Genomic DNA, 21,536 nt, shown 5'->3' on the forward strand with positions numbered 1-21,536 from the left:
CCTCCCTGCAAAGGTCATAGCCGAACTGAAATTCACCTGAGACACATTTTGGATTTGACAAATTAGGGATCGGCATTTTTACGCACCAACAAGTTCGCCCCAAAACATTTATTGTTGCAATCATATTCGGTAAACCGTTACTTGTAATGCAAGTCAGCCTCTCTCATAAAAGAACTTCTGTGCTTGCGGAGCTCTGCAGTTGCTAATACAACGGTCACTCGGCACATCTGATTTGTTATAACGGCGGAGATTATTAAACTCGTGTCACTTGATAGCATGCTTAAGGCACTTTGAACTGGTTACATATCTTGCATAAATATGGTAAGCAAATGGTCTATCCACCATGGATGGCAGCTTTTCTGAAGGAAGAAAAAAGCTTTGCTTTTATGCACATATGATACCAAGAGATAATAATCACATAAATGATAGCAGCTCGCATGGCAGGTGAATTATTTTAGCATTCTTTCCCCCGAGCAGAATGCCTGAATTGAGCAATCTCTGCCAGCCAAAGCACAATTTGGATTAGCAAAAGCCCCACTGATAGGTCAGCTTAGCCCGTAATGGAGCAGCTTAGGCCTTGTCTGCATGATTATAACATTCTTAGCAGGCTGCTTCCTTCCATCCAGATGTTGCAGCACAAGCATCCCTCCCCCATTACTAATTCAGATCACAAAGATTATGCATCTTTTTTTTTTTAAATATCATTACAAATATGGTGCTTTTGATAGTAAACCATATTGTTACGGAATTGTTTTAGTGGCTGCAAATGGTGGACGGCGATTCCCGTATTTTACTTGTCATGTTTATATGTCACTAAGTCAAAGCTTGATAATCTTTCAATTATCAACATCCACACAAACCCATCTGAGACATTTCATCTATGACCCCTTACACTGTATTGCTGAAATATGTTAAATACATGATACTTGTTTGATATATGCATTTTGTTATTAGATTTCTGTTTCTCTTGTGTGTGTGTGTGTGTGTGTGTGTGTGTGTGTGTGTGTGTGCGTGTGTGTGTCTGTGTATTTGTGAAAGCTTAGACTGAGGTGTGTTTCTAATATGCACTTCACGAACACAGCACTAACGACTACAGCATATACTCAAACATTATGTTTTTAAAATATTTTCTATTATTTTGACATTTTCAAATATTCATATAAATTGTTTGCTATTATAATTTTCTTGTCAGTATTCTAATATTTCCACAGATACCACTGCACTAATCATTAGCAGTAACATTTTTATCTAACATCAGTCAGCTTAGGACTTTTGTATATAGTTCCTGTTTTCTTATTGTTATTTTCACTATCTAAATGACATCAAAATCTAATTAATAATACCCTCCTCAGTTCATCCACCATTGTTATCGGTCAGTTTGGTGACTTTAGGTTTCAAGGGTGTTACTTTAACTTCTAAATATTTGATTGATTTGAAGATAATTTGCAAGAGCAAAAATCATATAGCGGCATAAATAGAAAACATCAAAAGCAGAAAAAGGATAAAGTGAATTCAAAGAATCATTAGTTGATACTGATCTAACCTAAAGTGTAAAAGCAATAATGAGTCCTGAAGCCAAGATTCTCCTGAGAATTTTGGAATTACAACCACTTTCTTTCTGATGTCAGCTTTAATATTAACCTTTCGCTGTATTAACTGAACAGTCATCCCATCTCTTTCCTGAGAGTCTATTGCTACAGGCAATACCCATATTTGTCATTGAGTAGTGGGAAGGTCCCACCTGCCCAGATGATCTGCCACAGCGGTTAAGAGGAATTTAACTCGTGCCACTCCTGTGATTGATATTTAAGGTGACTTTGCACCTCTCTGGACATTGCAATGAATTCTGTATATTAGACGTATGTGAGAAATTGCTGAAAGAGGCAATGGTAGGGGATGTGCATTTCTCACATACAAAGACATAGACCTCATTCATGCCCACGCTTTTCTTTACCCTTCCCTTTCATTTAGATGATGTAAACTGAGATATGACAGAAAAATCAATCCGTAAAGAGGTAGGAAACACATGGAGCCAAGATAACATTAAAAGTGTATACCTGCAGTGCGGCAGGTACAGCATGGTCAACATGGTCCACGGTTGTAAATGTAAATTCACACCTATTAGAAATAATATTCACTGTTTACCATGGCTTGCCGCAGATTATCATAAATATATTATATACTGTAGCTATAACCTGAATAAGACCATGGGCACAAGGCCGTTTCCCCACTCCCACATTCGCATTCATATCTCTCCATGAGAGAGAAAATGATTTCTTTCCGCCATGTTGCCATATTTAAGTTCATGAACAGTTGCCACAATAAATTGCAATTCATATGTTAGTTATTTTAAACTCATTAAAATCCCGCCATGTTACTCCAAATAGGATCTATATATCCTACTGCCATTTCCTCTCACTGTGCCTCCGCATAGATTGCCATTATATATATAGAGAGAGGTCAAACATGAGTCAAAAGCGTGAACTTCCCCTGTCGGAAATACGAATATGCAGGGGAATAACACTTGCAATAAAACTCCTATATTTTTTTAGACCGACAGGAGCTTCATGAAACAACCCGATAATAAGCTGTATCTGATCAAAATCATAAAAGTTAAATAATGTTTTGGAAATTACAATGGAAATGTGATGTTTAGAAACTATGATGACACATCCCATCTTTCTCCTTTTGGGATGTGTAAATGCCAGTGAGTGTCATTTTGTTGAGTTCTATTGTAAATAAGAGTATGTAAAAATATACTTATAAAAAACTCCAGATGGCATGACTGCTTGCCCAGCTGCAAAGGGGCACAAACAGATCGTGCAAATTAGACAATGACAGAACAATGCAGCGAGATAAGCAGGTAAGAGCTTATTTGTGTGGCGAAGTAGAAGAAATAAATTATCCATTTAACAATAAACAAATGAAATTTTTTTTTCGTCTTTGTGTGTAGGTGTGCGTGTTGAATTCTATAACAAGATCATGTCATGCTGTGCTTCAGAGTATAATGTGTACCCGCTCTGCTCACCAATGAGCACTCGACCACTGTGACCTCTATATGACAACAAAAAAGACCAGGCACTGTCATTTAAGACAAATTCCAAAAATTAGACAAGCGTTAAACCACAGACATTTTCTGATAATTTTCATTGTTTCCTTTCGCAATTGATCACTACCACAGCTATTGATCACAGCTATTTGTAGTTATGTCTTGCACAGTTTATAAACACTTGTGTGTAAGTCATCAAAATAGACAATTTTCCACACCTTATGCTTCAATTTAAGTTGTTTCTCTTCCTGGTAGATGTTCATTGAAAGAGTCAAACCAATGATTATTCTACTTCTTAACTCACCTGTCATGGCTGGTAGAAATCATGTTATTTAAGATGATGGACGCTCGTAGATGTTCCCAATTCCATGTAACATTGCTCAAAAAAACGTTTTCAAATTGTGATTTTTTTTTTACCTTTTTTCATGTACCAACTAAGAAGTTGATGTGGATGTTGCTGTATGACGCTTTTTAGTTCTTGAGTGCAGCTTTGAGACATACCCCCTGGAGAGCAAAGAACTGTGGTGGAGGTGCTTTGAGTGTAACTTATTACTTCCATTTTTAAAAATAAGACCTGAGAGCTGCCTGCATTATTTAGAGGCACCTCTGCAATATTTATTTTGTGTGCATGGGCTATTCTGTTCGCATTTATGGCAACTTACCAGATATGTTGTGTTGTTGTTATAATCCAGCCTGCTCTATTGATCTCATGATAACTTCACTGTCATGCTATTACGGGGAAACAAAATGATAACTGACACTTGTACGCAACACGGGAAGAAACTCCCTGAAACTAATACCTTTTATATAGTACATTCATATAATGACAATTTGAAAATATAGAGGATAAATATATTTAAAAGTATACATGATAAATGAAGGATTCATGAATTAAGCTATCCATTCAGAGCCATCTCATGATTCATACCTCACATTACTGGGCATAATGAGCAAAATTAGTACACGTATGATATTTCCCAACAGTTCAAAAAACACACTCAGACTGTTTTGCAGAAATTATTTAAAAAAAGTTTCCCAGACATTCTTTGTATTTTACATTCATCTTGTAGAAAAGTAGAAAAACTACTAAATCAAGGTCACTCCCTAAATGTACAATATGTACTGCTGTTGTACTCACAAAATGAGGTTTGTGCAGCCTTCTCTGTTATGGTTTCAAGTCCATGATTATGAGGGGAAAAGTGTCTGAGTGATTGATGATTTGCTGTGAATATCACTTCTTTAACCACAGTATAACCAGTACATTGGCTAAATGATTATTCATTTGCTGTGAATATCACTTCTTTAACCAAAGTATAACCAGTACATTGGCTAAAATGGTGCTATTTTCATAAAGACTGACAACCATTGTGTGTTTCCCCGCATTCAGGAATGTATGATATGCAATACATATATCAGCTAAATGTCTAAAGTTGATTTACACATATATTCATTCATCTATTTTTTTAATTAGTTTATTCAATTATTGTTATTTGTTAATCTATTTGGTTATTGATTAATTTTATCTGGTGAATTGCACTGGACATTGTTTAATGACCGGTTTTACCCTTTTTTCCAGTTTTTGATGATGGTTGCAGCCATATGATGCAGTTACATTTGTAGCCATTTGTTTAACTCCAACACAAATGGAAGCAGTTCAAGTTGAATTTTGTCATGTCACTTCAGGCTTGGTTTGCTAGAAGACTAGATTGACAGAATTCCACTGATGCTCAAGATTTAAGAACTACAGTTTTAAAAAAGCTAAAAGGTGTTTGAAAGACAGATCAAGTTAATTTTAGTCACACTTAAAAAACATTTGCTAGTCTATCCATTTCCCTTTAACACAGCTTTACCGTCTCTGCCCCTTACTAAGCACATCATCGCTCAGATCACCATTGTCTCCTTATCCACACTGGCTAATTCTTTATTAGATCCATTAAAATGTACAAATCTCACAGAAAATGCATGAAATTAAGATAAATTACTCAGTTATTTCATTTTTTGCATTTTGAGTGTAGGGGCGCTATGAACAGGAGGACCTATCTCTGTTTTCTCCTGTTTTCTGATTCCCTAAAATATTTGCACCTGCTGAAAAAGGAAGAGCTTCCCTATATAATACTGGCTGTTGATATAAAATGACCACGTCATTCCTCCATAAAAAAGATTCAGCAATAATTCAGATAATGCTATCATTAATTTTATTACTTTAGTATTACAGCTCCAAGGGCTTCTTAAAGTTATGATATGACAGATCATATCTAGGTCAGATGTGGTCTGCATGTATTTCCGATGCATTCTCACAATGAACGTAACTGAAACAAACCACCCGAAATGCTTCAAAAATATTTAGACAATTCACTAAAAAAAGCCTCTATGCCTATTATGTTTGCACTGTTGGAGCTGATGCGGCTTTGCTTACAAACATTACTTATCTGCATTCTCTTTGCCACACCAGCTTGACGTCATGTGAGCCAGGAGCCTTTTCCTTTTTCCCATCTCGAGAAAGTGAGGCTTTGTCTTGGCCCCTGGCATCTGATTTGATGTATGAGAAACCCTTTCAGGTTTGTTTGAGATTCTGCAGCCTATCAATTTTCCCCTGCGCAAAGCCATCGGTCCCAGTATGAAATCCTCAAAGCAGCAGTTTCTGTCACCGTGAGTGGTGCATTAGCATCCTTGATAAAAGTGCATTTTTAAATCCCATCGATGATGTTTATTTAATAATTATTATTATTTTATGCAGAAGACGTACCAGAAAGTTAAATAAATTGATAAATAGACATTTCATTATTAGCACTCTCATCTATTTATAGTCACGGGCTGTTCTTACAAATGTGGAATCGAGCACTGATGATACCATCGCAAAGCCTAGTGTGTCTTGAACTCATAAACACACATAGTAGATAGACTTTCAGGAAATATACTGGAGTCAGAAGATGACTTTGATATCTCATATTGACAGAAGGAGGTTTACTTTGAGAATTGATTGAAAGCATAACGGTTCTTTAAGTCCTGTGAGATTATTATTAAACCTATGCCATCATGCTTCAATAAACTCCTTCATTTCAACAAGAAAGTGTTGGATGAATTCTATTAAAAGAGGAATTCATGCAGACCCTCTTTTATAGATCTGGTTAGAACTGAACATAATTTTCCAATAATTGACATTTTGGTAAATTGTCGCTTAATGTCTTCGCAGTCAGACATCAGGAACTTATCTGCATTTAACTCGTGCAAAATGATTGAAGCCTGAAAACCTGACCTGTGAGATATTTTCTTTACTCCCTGAGGCAAAGGAATCTATCATGTTTAAAGTGTCATATTAATTGGTTCTGCTTAACTGAGCTGAACCTGCAACATTTTCCAAGTTGTAATTTTTAGCCTTTGACTCGGGTGTATTCAGGTGTGACCAACAATCACAGTTGGGTATCATGTGCATTCTCCATTATTAATATGCATCTTTACGGTGTTTTGACACAAGTTAATAAAACTTCAAATTCATAAGTAAATCAAAGTATTTTACACGTTCATCCATTGCCGATTATACTCTTTTTTTAATAGACACAATATTATTGGTTTTATTCAATTTTACTTTTGCGCACCGGCAGCCTACACACTGCAGTTTCCCTTTTTTTTTAATGTCAGCATAAATTAAACAGAAAAGTAATGAGATCAAACTGACTAAGTGGAGCTTGAAGTACTCTCAGCAGCAGCTCAATGAAAGGCAAAAAAAAAGCAACTGGGGAACTTTTGAATAAGTAAAACACCTCATAGTATAGATATACTGTACACCATTGAAAATCAATTATTTAGCTATTCCTTTGTGGTCAGATCACGTTCATGTTTTTAACATTTACTTTAATGCAGTTAAAAATAGAGCTTGTATTCACTTCTGATTACTAATGATGCAGGATGACACGGCTTTCACTATATTTTAATGATGTCAGAAGGCCAAAGAGCCTCTGAATGCAGCCTCAGATCTCTTCAGTGTGGTGACGTGTTGAAAGAAGTACCTGGCTCTGTGGGCCTGACACTTTTGGGAGTTGGGTGCACTTCAGGACATCTCAGAAGAAGACCAGAGAATAAGGGTTTGATCAGGACCAGCTGTCGCTCTTGTCCTCAACTATTTGTTTGAAGCTTACATGTGTGAAGTCCTGCAGCAATAATGGACTAATTTAGAGGGGGTCTGTGTTCTGTTTTAATTAGTTTCATCCGTTATTATTTATTTATGTATTTATTTATTTAATAATTCTTTTTAGTACCACCCAGCAGCACAAACATAAACACTAAGCCGCTTAAGTAATTACAGTCAGACCTTATCTTTCTTTAAAGCAGAATACTTTACTGATGTGGATAAACTATTAGACAAGAGAAGAAAATACCCAATAACAGTATAGCGCTTCTGTGTTGCACCGGTTATGTTTGTTGTTCCATTCTGTTATTTGGCCTTTCTTCAGATGATGAATGACTGAATATGGTATCTGAGCTTTCCTGGCATTGTTAATATTATTATGTATTTATTGCTTTGTTTTCCTTGTCTATGGCATGTATATAGTAATAAAACAGCAATAAAAATGTCACACATTCACACATCAGGTAAAACAAGTATGAAAGATAGTGTCTAAATGCATTTTACAGCATACACTTAATGCACTTAATAGTTTATATACATGATCCAATAAAACAATTGAATTGTGTCCAAAGTGGAAACCCACAATGAATTCCGAAACACCTACAAATGTAAATTAATGGATTAATTCTTGTGAATATATATGTGTGAAGAATAGGTGAATTACTACATTGATGAACAATTTAGAGAAATAAAAATTGAGGAACAAGTTAGTAGGTGTGAGCTGGCCTTGGTAAACGAAGTGCTAAAAGTGCTCCATTAGACATCCATTACCTGTATCAAGACAGAGATGTGTCAGTCACAAAAATATAGTAATACTATATTGAAATGTAATGAAAGAAATTAAATTAAATTCAACTGTCCTGTATCATATCCTATTTCATATTCCCCTTGGAAAGTCCCATTCATTTATTTCAAAGCAATAGTATTGGCTTTTCATTTCTATTTTACTGACAAACTGCTAAAATTATCCCCATGGCTGTTCTCCTTCTCATTCTTGTCGTCAAAGAGGTTTACATAACTATTTAACCCACACCAGTGCTATTTAAAACATGACTGTGGATTCGATGAACAGTTCCAGATCTAGATATATCGGATGCACTCGGGTGAGAGGTTGCCTTCAGGTTTGTAAACAAACCAAAACAAACAAATCGGTATCCACACACCATTATGGAGCTGATGACTGACAAGGGATGCATTGTTTTTTTCACCCAAAACCTGCACCTTAATCGAGGAAAAACAATGCCTCCCACTCAGATCCAGCAGTACCCTTTGCTGTGGCCTGTGGGCTTGTGTTCCTGTGTGCCACAGTAGAATGCATCCACTTGTTGAAGAATGACTCACTTGAATTTCCTTTTTTTTTCTCTCTCCAACCGCTCCCCAGTAAACTGATGCCTTTTTTTCTTTGTGTTGCGGTTATCACAAACATGTCACTCAGCATGTAATTATGGAATCATTTACATGAAACCAACCCCAGTATCTCAACGGATTTCACTGCGGCTGGTTCTTACAATTAGGCCCTGAATTAACTCTTCAGCACAAATTCAATGTATTCCCCTTTCTGTTTTGAGTCTGGGCTTTGACTTAAGATTGGATATTACTGAGGAAATAGTGTCAAGGGTCAAGACATAGCTGAAAACTTTCCATCAAACCATCTAAGAGAAAATAATGACAATTGCCCATTGTGATACATATCTCGTAAAAAGACTTTACTTCCAATCAATACGCCATTTCATAATCTTTAAAGATGAACAAATATTAAGCAAGTCAAGTTGTTTGAATAATTCATTCACGTCTGATAAATGGAGAAAACTATGGATGAGTTCAACATACTTCTTCTCCTTTCGGCTTTTCCCTTCAGGGGTGACCACAGAGAATCAACCGTCTCCATCTAACCCTATTCTCTGTATCTCTGTAACCTCCTCTCTCACAACAACTAACTTCATATCCTCTCTCGCTACATCCATAAATCTTCTCATTGGTATTCCTCTGGACCTCCTGCCTGGGAGCTCCAGCATCCGTCTAAAAATATATTTACTATCCCATCTCTTAACATGACCCAACCATCTTAGACTGGCTTCTCTGACCCTCTCTCCAAAACATCGAACATGTGCTGTTCTTCTGATGGACTCATTCTTGATCCTATCCGTCCTCGTCATTCCCAAAGAGAACCTCAACGTCTACATTTTTCTGACCTCCAGCTCTGCCTCCTGTCTTTTTGTCATTGTCACTGTTTCAAGACCATACAGCATCGCTGGTCTCACCACTGTCTTGTACACCTTTCATTTCATTCTGTCTTCTATCGCATAGTACCCGGACACTTTTCTCCACTCCACTCCAACCTGCTTGAACCTGGTTCTTTTTCTCTTTTCCGCGTTCTCCGTTGCTCTCGACTGTTGACCCTGAGAACTTGAAATCTTCCAACTTCTCTATCTCCACTCCCTGTAGCCTTGCCGTTCCATCCAGGCACCTCTCATTCACACACAGTGGGGAGTGGAGAGAACAAGTATTTGATACACTGCTGATTTTTCAGCTTTTCCCACTTGCAGAGGATGTAGAGGTCTGTCATTTTTCATCAAAGGTACTCTTAAAAAAATCCAGAAAAAAAATCCAGAAAAAACACATTGTATGATTTTTAAGTAATTAATTTGGATTTTATTGCATAAGTATTTGATCTCCTACTGACCAGTAAGAATTGTGGCTCTTGCAGACCTATTAGTTCTTCTGTCAGTTTCTTAGTAACTGTATTAACTGCACCAGTTTGAACTCCTTACCTGTATAAAAGACCCCTGTCCACACACTCAATCAAACAAACTCTAACCTCTTCACAATGGCCAAGACCAGAAAACTGAGTAAGGACATCAGGGATAAAACTGTAGACCTGCACAAGGCTGGGATGGTTTACAGGACAATAGGCAAGAAGCTTGGTGAGAAGGCAATAACTGTTGGCACTTTTATAAAAAATGGAAGAAGTTCAAGATGACGGTCAATCTCCATTAGTCTGGGGCTCCATGCAGGATCTCACCTCGGGGGGCATCAATGATCTTGAGGAAGGTGAGGGATCAGCCCAGAACTACACAGCTGGTCCTGGTCAATGATGTGAAGAGAGCTGGGACCACAGTCTCAAAGAAAACATTTAGTAACACACTATGCAATCATGGATTAAAATCCTGCATCACATTGAAGCTCATGTTGCACATGTCCAGGCTTGTTTGAAGTTCACCAGTGACCATCTGGATGATCCAGAGAAGGAATGGAAGTAGGTGATGTGGTCTGATGAGACAAAAATAGAGCTTTTTGGGCAAAACTCCACCCGCCGTGTTTGGAGGAAGAAGACAGATGAGTAGAACACCATCCCAACTGTGAAGCATGGAGGTGGAAACATCATTCTTTGGGGATGCTTTTCTGCAAAGGGGACAGGGTGACTATACTGTATTGAGGGGAGGATGGTTGGGGCCATGTATCGCAAGATCTTGGCCAACAACCTCCTTCCTTCAGTAAGAGCCTTGAAGATGGCTCATGACTTCCAGCATGACAATGACCCGAAACACACAGCCAGGGCAGCTAAAGAGTGACTCCATATGAAGCATCTCAAGGTCCTGGAGTGGACTGGCCAGTCTCCAGACCTGAACTCTTTGGAGGAAATCTTTGGAGGGAGCTGAAAGTCCATATTGCCCAGCGACTGCCCCAACACCTGAAGGATCCGGAGACGATCTGTATGTAGGAGTGGGCCAAAAAGCACCATCACACTTCTTCTCCATTGCTCAGGCATCTTCTCACTCTCTAAGATCCTGTTGAATAATCCACCCAGAAAATCTGCCACTACCTCTCCTAGAAACTTCCACACCTCTACAGGTATATCATCAAGACCAACTGCTTTTCCGCTCTTCATCCTCTTCAGTGCCTCTCTCACTTCACTTTTACTAATCTCTGCCACTCTGTAATCCATAAGAGTCACCTTTTCTAGCCTTGCCTCTCTCTCATTTTCCTCATTCATCAGCTCGCCAAGTACTCTTTCCATCTTCCAATCATTTTTCTAGCATCTGTACATTTCCTTCTTTATACTTAAAACCTGGACATGCCAAACATCCTTTCCATCTCTACAGGACTGTCTCAGAAAATTACAAATCAACTGAAATATTTCAAGCCTTTTATTATTTTAATATTGCTGATTACGGCTTACATCTTAAGAAAACTCAAAAATCCTGTCTCAAAATATTAGAATATCATGAAAAGTAAATTTTGTTTTTTCAATTGCATTACAGAAGATACTTTATCACAATATTCTAGTTTTCTGAGACAGTCCTGTATCTCTCTGTTTTGCCAACCTGTATAAATAATTCCTTCCCTCCTGACTGTCCTGCCGAGCATACAAGTCATCATACGCCCTTTGTTTTACCTTTGCTACCTCTATCTTCACCTTACCCCATATCTCCCTGCACTCCTGTCTGTTCTCTTCAGTCTTACTTCTTCTGTGCTAACTGCTTTCTCTGTATAAACTCCTGCGCTTTTCTCATTCCACCACTCAAGTCTACTTTCCTTCCAGACGACACACCAAGTTACCTGTCTCCCTGATCACATTAGCTGTAGTTGTCCAGTCATCGGGAAGCTCTCCTTGACCACCCAGAGTCTTTCTCAACTCCTTCCTGAAAACCATACAACACTCCTCTTTTTTTCAGCTTCCACCTCTTTGTCCTCTGCGCTGCCTTTGTCCTCTTGAGTTTCCTTGTCACCAGAATCATCCTACAAACCACCATCCAATGCATCCTGGCCACAACAAAGTCCCTACTCTCAGTCCCAGACTCTTGCCTTTCCCCTTTTTCTCTGCATCCAAACACGCCTTCCTCCTCTCCTTTTTCGACCCACAGTAGACCAATGTCCACTGATACCCTGTAAGTTGTTGGCGCCAATGGCGGACGTTGTTAACCGATCCGGTATGAGATTCTTAGGCGTAATTTTCATGTTTAGTTTTGGCACATCTTTTACGCGAAGTGCCCTTCCTGACACAGCCCTCTGCATTTATCCAGACTTAGGACCAGCTCAGAGAGACACTGACCCATGCCCCCTCGAGGCTGGGTCAGGGAGACACTGGCCCGTGGTCCCCCTGAGGCTGTATTTGAGCTCAACATACTGAAGTTGTGACATATGTGTCCATGAATCCAGATGACTTACCAGGTTTTTTTATTCAATATTTTAAAACAATTTTTTTTTCCACAAAAGAACAGAAAAAATCAAGAATATACATATGTATATATATACACACTGGAGTAAAAAAGTATTTAGTCAGCCACCAATTTTGCAAGTACTCCCACTTTAAAAGATGATAGCGGCCTGCCATTTTCGTCATAAGTACACTTCAACTATTAGAGACAGAACGCGGAAAAAAAATCCAGAAAACCACATTGTGTGATTTTTAAAGAATTAATTTGCAAATTATGGTGGAAAATAAGTATTTGATCAAGAACAAAAGTTCATCTCAATACTTTTTTATATACTCTTTGTTGGCAATGACAGAGGTCAAATGTTTTCTTTATGTCTTCACAAGATTTTCAAACACCAGTGCTGGTATTTTGGCCCATTCCTCCATGCAGATCTCTTCTAGAACAGTGATGTTTTGGGGCGGCTGTCACTGGGTAACACAGATTTTCAACTCCCTCCAAAGATTTTCTATGGGGTTGAGATCTGGAGACTGGCGAGGCCACTCCAGGACCTTGAAACGCTTCTTAAAAAGCCACTCCTTCATTGCCCAGGCATGTATGTTTGCAATCATTGTCATGCCGAAAGACTCAACCACGTTTCATCTTCAATGCCCTTGCTGATTGATGGAGGTTTTCACTCAAAACCTCACGATATATAACCCTGTTTATTCTTTCCTTTACACAGATCAGCCCCAAAGCATGATGTTTCCACCCCCATGCTTCACAGTAGGTATGGTCATTCGCGAGGTCATTTATGAGTTCCCCCCGCATGGTTCTGGGATTTTTTCTCACAGTTTGTGTGATCATTTTGATCCCACGGGGTGAGATCTTGCATGGAGCCCCAAATCGAGGGAGATTTACAGTGGTCTTGTATGTCTTCCATTTTCTAATAATTGCTCCCACAGTTGATTTCTTCACACCAAGCTGCTTACCTATGGCAGATTCAATCTTCCCAGCCTGGTGCAGGTCTACAATTTTATTTCTGGCGTCATTTGACCGCTCTTTGGTCTTGGCCATAGTGGAGCTTGGAGCGTGACTGTTTGAGGTTGTGGACAGGTGTCTTTTATTCTGATAAAAGGTTCAAACAGGTGCCATTAATGAAAGTAACATGTGGAGGACTAAGGCGCCTCTTACAAAAGAAGTTACAGGTCGGTGAAAGCCAGAAATCTGGCTTGTTTGCAGGTGACCAAATACTTATTTTCCACCATCATTTTTAAATAAATTCTTTAAAAATCAGGTAATGTGATTCTCTGTTGTTTTTTTTCTGCATTCTGTCCTCATAGATGAAGTGTACCTGTGAGGAAAATTACATGACTCTATCATCTTCTTAAGTGGGAGAACTGGCACAATACTTGCAAGTTCCAGTTATATATATACATGTATGTATGTATGTATGTTTCAAAAAAATCCATTCTCTATCACACCACAGCACAAGCTAATGTGCTAATCTTTTCTCCGAAGAACCCATCTTCACCCTTTTCAATGAAAATAGAGTGTTGGTATTTGGTGGTGGATTTCCACTCCAAGGCTGGAAACAGCAGATGGCAAGCAAAGTCTTTTAGCGCTACGGATTGTATTTACCTACCCACCTGAATGACCTATGTTGAGCAAAGCAGATGATGGGTAGAGGAAAAAAAAAAAAGTAGTGTAAACTGTTTGTTCTTGTTTACTTCGGTTCCGCTAGATTGCAAGGCCATAGCAGTCATTACCAAGCGTGGAGAAATTTGCTTGTTTATCAGTATTTTGATTTCCGTCCCGCCTCACTGTCCAAGTGACATTTTGGACGTACATGATCCATAACTGATGATGATTCCGTAACCAAATGGAGCCACAGTAAAATAACAGTGTTCTGGTGTGTGCATTTTTCATTGTATTATAATTAAATATCTGATGATTAGTGTTTGGCCAGATGAGGACAATAGCTTATTATGGGCATGATGTCAAATATGTAACCTTGAAACAACTGGATATGCTCCATGGATTCAGAGAACATAACCAACGAGAACTGCCCCTTCTGTCCATACCGTAGTAAACTGTTATTTTTTCAAGGTGCCTCCCCTGGTGTATGAAGCGTCCTTTCATTTCCATACATGTTGATGCTACTCCTCTAGACCGCCGATTGCACTTTGTTGACTTGAAAAGGAAAAACATAGTGGAGTCCTTGAAAGGTTACAAAAATCTTTAGATATTCATTACTCTAAAGGGTAAAATGAGGAAAGTGACAGATTGTAATGAAAATGAATATTCTTTCTAGACACCTTGCTATCCATAGATATGTTTAATATCCCATTACAGAGCCAAGAAGTAACCACGGTTTTATGCTGTCAAGAGACAAACATAATCCAGAGGGAAATTACCCATCAGGAAGGCAATTCTGTTACTGAGATGCAATTACCAGGCCACTTGTGAGATTTTCAGTCTTGTATCCTTGGCTACATGTCTGTGTGCCCGGGTGGTCGATATGTGCATAGCAGCTCTTATGTTTTACAGGGCAAATTGGATTCTTTGCTGCTGAACAGTTAATTTAGAGTATGTCCGAGATGCAAATGATTGATGTGACTATAGGGTTACAGCAGTAGGTTTGTGGTAAAGCTTAATTGCGGGGAGAAAAAATATAAAATAAAATACATATATCTGTGTGTGTGAGAGAGAGAAAGAGTATATGTTTCGGGGAAAAGGCTAAGATGGTTGAGGAAAAACTGTCTGCGTTTCTTGTCTTAGAATTTGTGCTTGATTTGTGCTTGATTTGTAGGTAGTTCAATAAACAACGCATCAGAGAGGATTTAATGTACCAATTTAGCTATGAATCACACAGCCTGCAAACAAAGAAAACAGCGCAGATTGGAATGAACATCAGTGTAAACATTTGATAAGGATTTGCTTGAGGCCAATTCTATGCTTTATTATGATACAAAAATAGAAACTGTGGAAATAAGACTTGCTGCTCCGTATGAAATAAACTTGTCCCTGCACTGTTGTATTCGACTTAAGGTGAATGTCATATTTCTGGCAACGGCTTTTGGTTATCAGCAAAGATACATTGTTCAAGTGGGGGGCATTTCTATTTTATTGCAAATGATCACCTTGAATCATATAATTAATCACCGCTGCCTTCAGTGAGCAACCGCTGTCCTTGCAAATACTATAGAAATCAGAAGAAAAGAAACTGCCTGCACCCATTACAGGGGAAGTGCACGTGTTGAAGGAATAACACTCAGTGGCTGAGTATGAGCCTAGCATGCATAATAAATGTATGACAAAACAATACCCCAGGCACCGTGGTATTAATGATATGCAGCGAACTCATTATTAAAGTTCCAAAACAGCTCCTGGAGTAACACAGATGGAGTCAATTAAGCAATGAGCATACTTGCTTGCCTGCTGTTTCATCTTCTTTCTTTTATCTCTTGCATATTTCTCCATGGATGTAATTAGCTGTATGTTTTTTCCTGACAACATAATGTCCAGTGATAATAACTCTTATTTTCACTTGTAATTTTAAATAATGTACTGCTTAATAAAGATACCAAATTAGCTCTCTCATTGTGTCCATGGGTATTTCGGTTGCATGGCAGGAGGTATTCAGGATACTTGCTAACTTTGCATTTTTTCATGCTATTTGTGTTCCCAGGGACCTGATGCCTTCAACACTGGAGGGGCAGATCACCATGGAGAAGACACCTAGCTACTTTGTGACTAACCATGCCCCTAAGCGTATCCACTCCATGGCCAGAGACATCAAGCTAATAATTGTGGTTCGCAACCCTGTCACAAGAGCCATTTCAGACTATACGCAGACTTTGTCCAAAAAACCTGAGATCCCGACCTTTGAGGTTCTGGCTTTCAAGAACCGGACGCTGGGTCTGATAGATGCCTCATGGAGTGCATTACGTATAGGAATATATGCGCTCCACTTGGAGAGCTGGATGCAGTACTTCCCCCTCTCTCAAATGCATTTTGTCAGCGGGGAGAGACTCATAGTAGATCCTGCAGGTGAGATGGCAAAAGTACAGGACTTCTTAGGACTCAAACGGATAGTCACGGACAAACACTTTTACTTCAATAAAACAAAAGGATTTCCGTGTCTGAAAAAGCCAGAGGACAGCAGCACTCCCAGGTGCCTCGGCAAGTCGAAAGGAAGAACTCACCCTAAAATTGACCCGGATGTGATTCGGCGGCTGCACAAGTTCTACAAACCCTTTAACATGATGTTTTACCAAATGACGGGCCAGAACTTCGAATGGGAGCTGGAGGGGGACGGTGAATCTCGAAGCTCTCAGGACTAGTAGACTGTGGCAGGGCGAAGTGCAGTCATACCACCAGCCTTCTCAATAAAACTACTATTGTTTCTTTGCTTTGTGATCAGAGAGATTGCTTGAGCACACCGATCAGTCATGGCTGTCTTTGCAGTGTATGTATCCATCAGCAGGAGTTTACTGACATGCTTTTTCTCTCCCTTCAATACTAATGTTGTCAAGGATGGCAAATCATTATTGTACATACTAAACATAAAAATATATTTATATTTGTGAAAATGAGATGATTTATTGTTTTTGTTTTGTTTTGTTTTGTTTCTAAACATTGAACTGATATAAAAATTGTGTTGACTATGACAATGCATGCAATGAGTTAAGTGTCCTTACCTCATGAGCCCTAAGGGTAAAATCTGCCTGTTTCTTCTCCCTTTATAGTTTCTTGCCGTTTGTTGCCCTCACGCCCACTCACCAGCGTTCACAACAAAGATACTACATTTCAATGGCCAAGGCCACAACATGCTCTGTATCATTTATTCAATTTCTGCCTCTTACGAAAGAGATATGAGAACATTGATAGAAGTATGATATATTAATACTTTCAAGCGTACTCATCGTTTGAGTTGTCCATATTGTGGGTGGAGACAATCTTTTTCTTTTTTGTCAGTTTACCAAAGTGTTAATGTTCTCAGTACTCTGATTGCCCTGCACTCATTAATTGCACACATATTCAATAGGATAGCTGATGTACAGTGACCATTATTCAATAATTGGACTGTCTCACTGAATGGTTGTTAGCATAATGATGACTATGCACCTCAGACGTGGTACGTTATCTGTGGTCCCGGCATAGTTGGCAAATAAATCCTTGCACTACATCCAGGTTTATCTGTTCATCAAACAAACTGCTTCTTGACAAGAGCGATTCCTTTTGCCCAAACACACGTTAACTCTTAAGATCGTCCAGCTTTTCTCATGTGACCCTATCTTTTTTCACAGTGATACATGTCAGTGAGGGTAAAGAACAACAGCAAAGGACCGGCCAGAAGTTTGTTAACAAACATCTGCTGCCACCCAGGCTTCTGTCATTATAGACTAATGGCTTGTGAAATAAAGCTGGTGCTGGAACAATGTCAATGTCAGAGAATTTGCTGTCAAGGAAACGCTTCATACATTCCCAGGTAAATAACAAAGCCATCACTGTATGTGTTTGACCGGAATAAGCTCCTCTTCGCCAGGGGAATGTGCTGTAATCCGAAGTTTACTACCAAATACCTGTAAGACCCTGGCCTGGCTGATGCTTATGTAAAAAAGGGTTTGCTTTGAAATGTTCCTTTCTTGAATCCTTTACTCGTGAAATGAAATAACACAAGTAACATGGACTACCTTGTTTTCATTATTTTTTTTAAATTCTATTTTCATAATTCGCCGTCTGTTGTCTCTGAACTTTTCATCAATTGAGACAATCAACACAGTCAATGAGTCAATAAATACAGTCTGATCCACATCAGCAGTTGCTACAGCTATGATGCATTGCTCTGTTAATCCTCCCTGTATGGATGACTAGATTGGTTCACTCTCTGCAGACCTCTCTGTCACCCTGGGGAAGCAAACACCAGCAGCTACTTACACAGAGCAATTGATTCAATCAAAGTAAGCACTATCCTGCCCTTTGTAGCGCCAAGCCTGAACAGTTACCTCTGAGTCTTACCATCCCAGAGTCACAGCTTCCACTTTGAGGCATTTCTTTGCATCCATCCCTTGGCATTTTCTTGACAATATCTCTGTCTGTCCGCACTTTTACACGCAGTCCCCTGAAATCCCCCTCCTCCTCCTCTTCCTCTCACCAAAACATGTTTTCCTTTGAGCTGAATTGATGGGGCAATAAGCTCTTACACAAAGGTGAACGGCATTTATACAGATCACTGAATTGTGGTCAAGTCATGTTAATCACATTTAAGAACACTCAAATGTGACGACTTAACATACTTCTTCTTGTTTCCTCAAGGACGTGTATAATCTGCCTCCCAAACCAGACTGTCCCTCCTACTCACTGGGATGTTCAAAGAAAAATCCCCAAAAGACACCGCGCAGTCTTATTAGGACGGGTGGGAACTCGACTTTTTGGTCTATGAATGTATGCTTGTGCTGTCATGCGTATTTGCAGGACTACAGAAATGCAGGGGATTCCTCTCCTGCTTTAACACTTAGATCCAACCTTAGTACAACGAATGCTTATACATTTTCCTTTTGTGCCACTTCTTTGTTCTAGGCCGGTGATGGTCACAAGCAGATTGCCGTGATAGATCCTGTGAGCGTCAAATTGCATAAAAGGCATGCTAAGTTGTCCTTCCAGTGTTCCTCCCTGTGGGGATCATGTACTGTAATGCGATTCATCGGTGTTTCCAGCATCAGGTAAAAAAACATAAATAAATACTGCCGCTCACCTCCCATTAAACTACCACAGCTTTGCTGCCACAATTTTGATATAGAAAATTAATTCATTCTAGTCCTTTCAGAATTTGGCAAAAAAAAAAACGCTTTTACAGTAAGTCCCAAGTGGAAATCTACGGTTGTTCCAAATAAAGACATTTGATAAAACACCTTATGTGTTTATTTTTAGTTGAGGAGCTGCAATCTATGCATGAGATGTGCTTTAAAGCATTGCACCATGATATTAAATACATGATCCACCGTACAAATTGACTCAGCCTGAGCCAAAACGAAAGACTGCCATTTCGAGCATCAGCCTCATGACAGTAGTACCTGCCGGCATCAGGGAGATATTTTCAGCTAACCTTGGCTAATAATTTTTACTCCATGACTGTTATTGCTTTATTATATCTCAGTATGATTCAGAAGGTAAAGTAACCACTTAAACACTGCAATAATAATGTTAGATCCTCTCTGTAAGTCTTGCTTGTACATTTGCTGGACTATTTCCAGGGTGACATTTACTTGGGAGCCAGGTTCCTTTGAATATGCTGGTGGAGAGAGAAAAGCAGGAATTTGCCAATGTACAGGGCCTGAAGCTCAGCGTGCACTTCCCCGAGGCTCCACCACCGGGCTCTGCTGGACAGGAGGCCCAAGTTCAGGTCTGAGCTGGCATGCTGCCAGACACTACTCCAGTCTCGGAAATTTATTTTCACATTATTAATTTCTCACTGAAAAAGAGCCAGCTGTGCAGCAAAGAGGTCCTGCAAAGGGGCAGCTGTCCTTGTCATGTAATAACAGTTGAGAGAAAGCTTCTCTTCTAAGTAAGTCACTCAAAGACAAACGGTATGCATGTTGTAAACATAAGCAAGCTAGCGATACTGTAGTGTTTTAGTCAGGGAAAACACCTGGTTGACGATCAAACATCCGTTTAATAAGCAATAGCTGTTGTTGGCCACAGCCACGCCACACAGACCTAAAATACAACCAAACTCTCGTTTGGACTACTGCTACTCCCTCCTTGCCGGTGCCCTAGCGGTGACTATCAGGCCTCAGGAGCTTATTCAGAAAGCAGCAGCCCGCCTGGTGTTCAACCATCCCAAATTCTCCCACACAACTCCCCGTCTTATGTCCCTGCACTGGCTCCTGGTAGCCGCCCGCATCAAGTTCAAGACCCTAGTGGTGGCCTACCGGCCAGTGAATGTAAAAATCCCGTCTTATCTCCAGGATATGGTCAAGCCACATGTCCCTACCCATCCCTACCCGTCCCCTCCGATCTGCCACCTCTGGCCGACTGTCCATCCCATCACTCAGAGCTGCCGGCTGCCGATCGAACTGGTCTTGGCTCTTCTTGGTCTTGGCTCCTCAGTTGTGGAACGAACTCCCGGAAAAGGTCAGAACAGCAAGGTCGCTGCCCATCTTTCGCCGTGAGCTGAAAACATACCTCTTCACCAAGCACTACCCCACTGATCGCACTTAGCCCCCCCCCCCCCGGAAAAAAAAAACAAAAAAAGGATTAAATGAATGTATGTATGCATATGGTTCTGAGATGGCTATTTGTTAGAGTGGTCACTTCTGACTTCCAACTACTGGTACTTCCAAATGACTGTTATGTGATGTAATGTAAACAACTAACTGTTCCTGTTCAATTCCAGGTAAAAAAAAAAAAAACAGAATTCCTTGCAGCCCAAACCACACCCACACGATTCCCAGCAACGCCAAAATCACACAGAAACAAGCATCAACATAACGCCAACATTCATGACTCACTACAATACTTTTAAAGTTTAAAGACGAGCAATAAAACGCATATTCTGTAGTTCAGAAGGTTAGATGATAACTTTCCAAATGTAGTGTGTTTTCCATTTAAACATGTGGTACCCTTTAGGCAATGGATTGGTCTAAGGAAACTTCGTGATCAAGTTAATTCTCCCTGAAATAACTGCTGAAGGTTTTAATCAAAGGTAATACTCGGGATATGGTCACCAATTATCAGAAGGAAGCAACTACAAACTAATGTCTCAGCTCAGCTTTGTCACATGCTGCAGCCAACTTCCCACTAATCCTCTCTGAATTAATGTCTAATATCGTGTCAGGAGGAGTTTTAATACCTGTGCCTGACTTAATTGAAGAAATGGCTCCAGTTCTCTGTAAGTGTCTTAACAGAACATGTTCAAGCACAGCAAAATTTAGGTCTTGTATGTGTTTGGCAGCACGCAAACACAGTGTAACTTACAGAAATATCATACTATTTTATTAAAAACCTATTTCTCTTACCAAAGTCGACTTTTATCAACTAGAAAACAATGTATCCGTTTTTTGTAGTATTGTGTTGACTTATATAAGTCTACAACGTGTATTCTTGCATTGAAGTAACCGACTTCTACAACAGACCACTGTCTGTTTACTGCTGCTTGGATATGGGCGTGGACCTTGTACATTTCCAACAATCAGCAATTTTTTGGCGAAAGTGTCTGAAT

The 21,536-nt window shown here is 39.5% G+C and overlaps 1 protein-coding gene across 1 annotated transcript in view; it reads left to right on the plus strand.

Moving 5' to 3' along the window:
- hs3st4 (heparan sulfate (glucosamine) 3-O-sulfotransferase 4) overlaps positions 1–18,168 on the plus strand; it is a 79,181-nt gene extending 61,013 nt beyond the window's left edge. Inside the window, exon 2 of the mRNA XM_086175750.1 lies at positions 16,002–18,168. Coding sequence (XP_086031876.1) covers positions 16,002–16,656 — 655 coding nt within the window. The 3' untranslated portion in view covers positions 16,657–18,168. The remainder of the gene's footprint in view (positions 1–16,001) is intronic.
- Positions 18,169–21,536: the final 3,368 nt, after the last annotated feature.

Source organism: Fistularia commersonii, chromosome 28 (genome assembly GCF_037954325.1).
Source record: "Fistularia commersonii isolate RoL2024-O1a breed Wild chromosome 28, RoL_Fcom_v1.0, whole genome shotgun sequence".
NCBI lineage: Eukaryota > Metazoa > Chordata > Actinopteri > Syngnathiformes > Fistulariidae > Fistularia > Fistularia commersonii.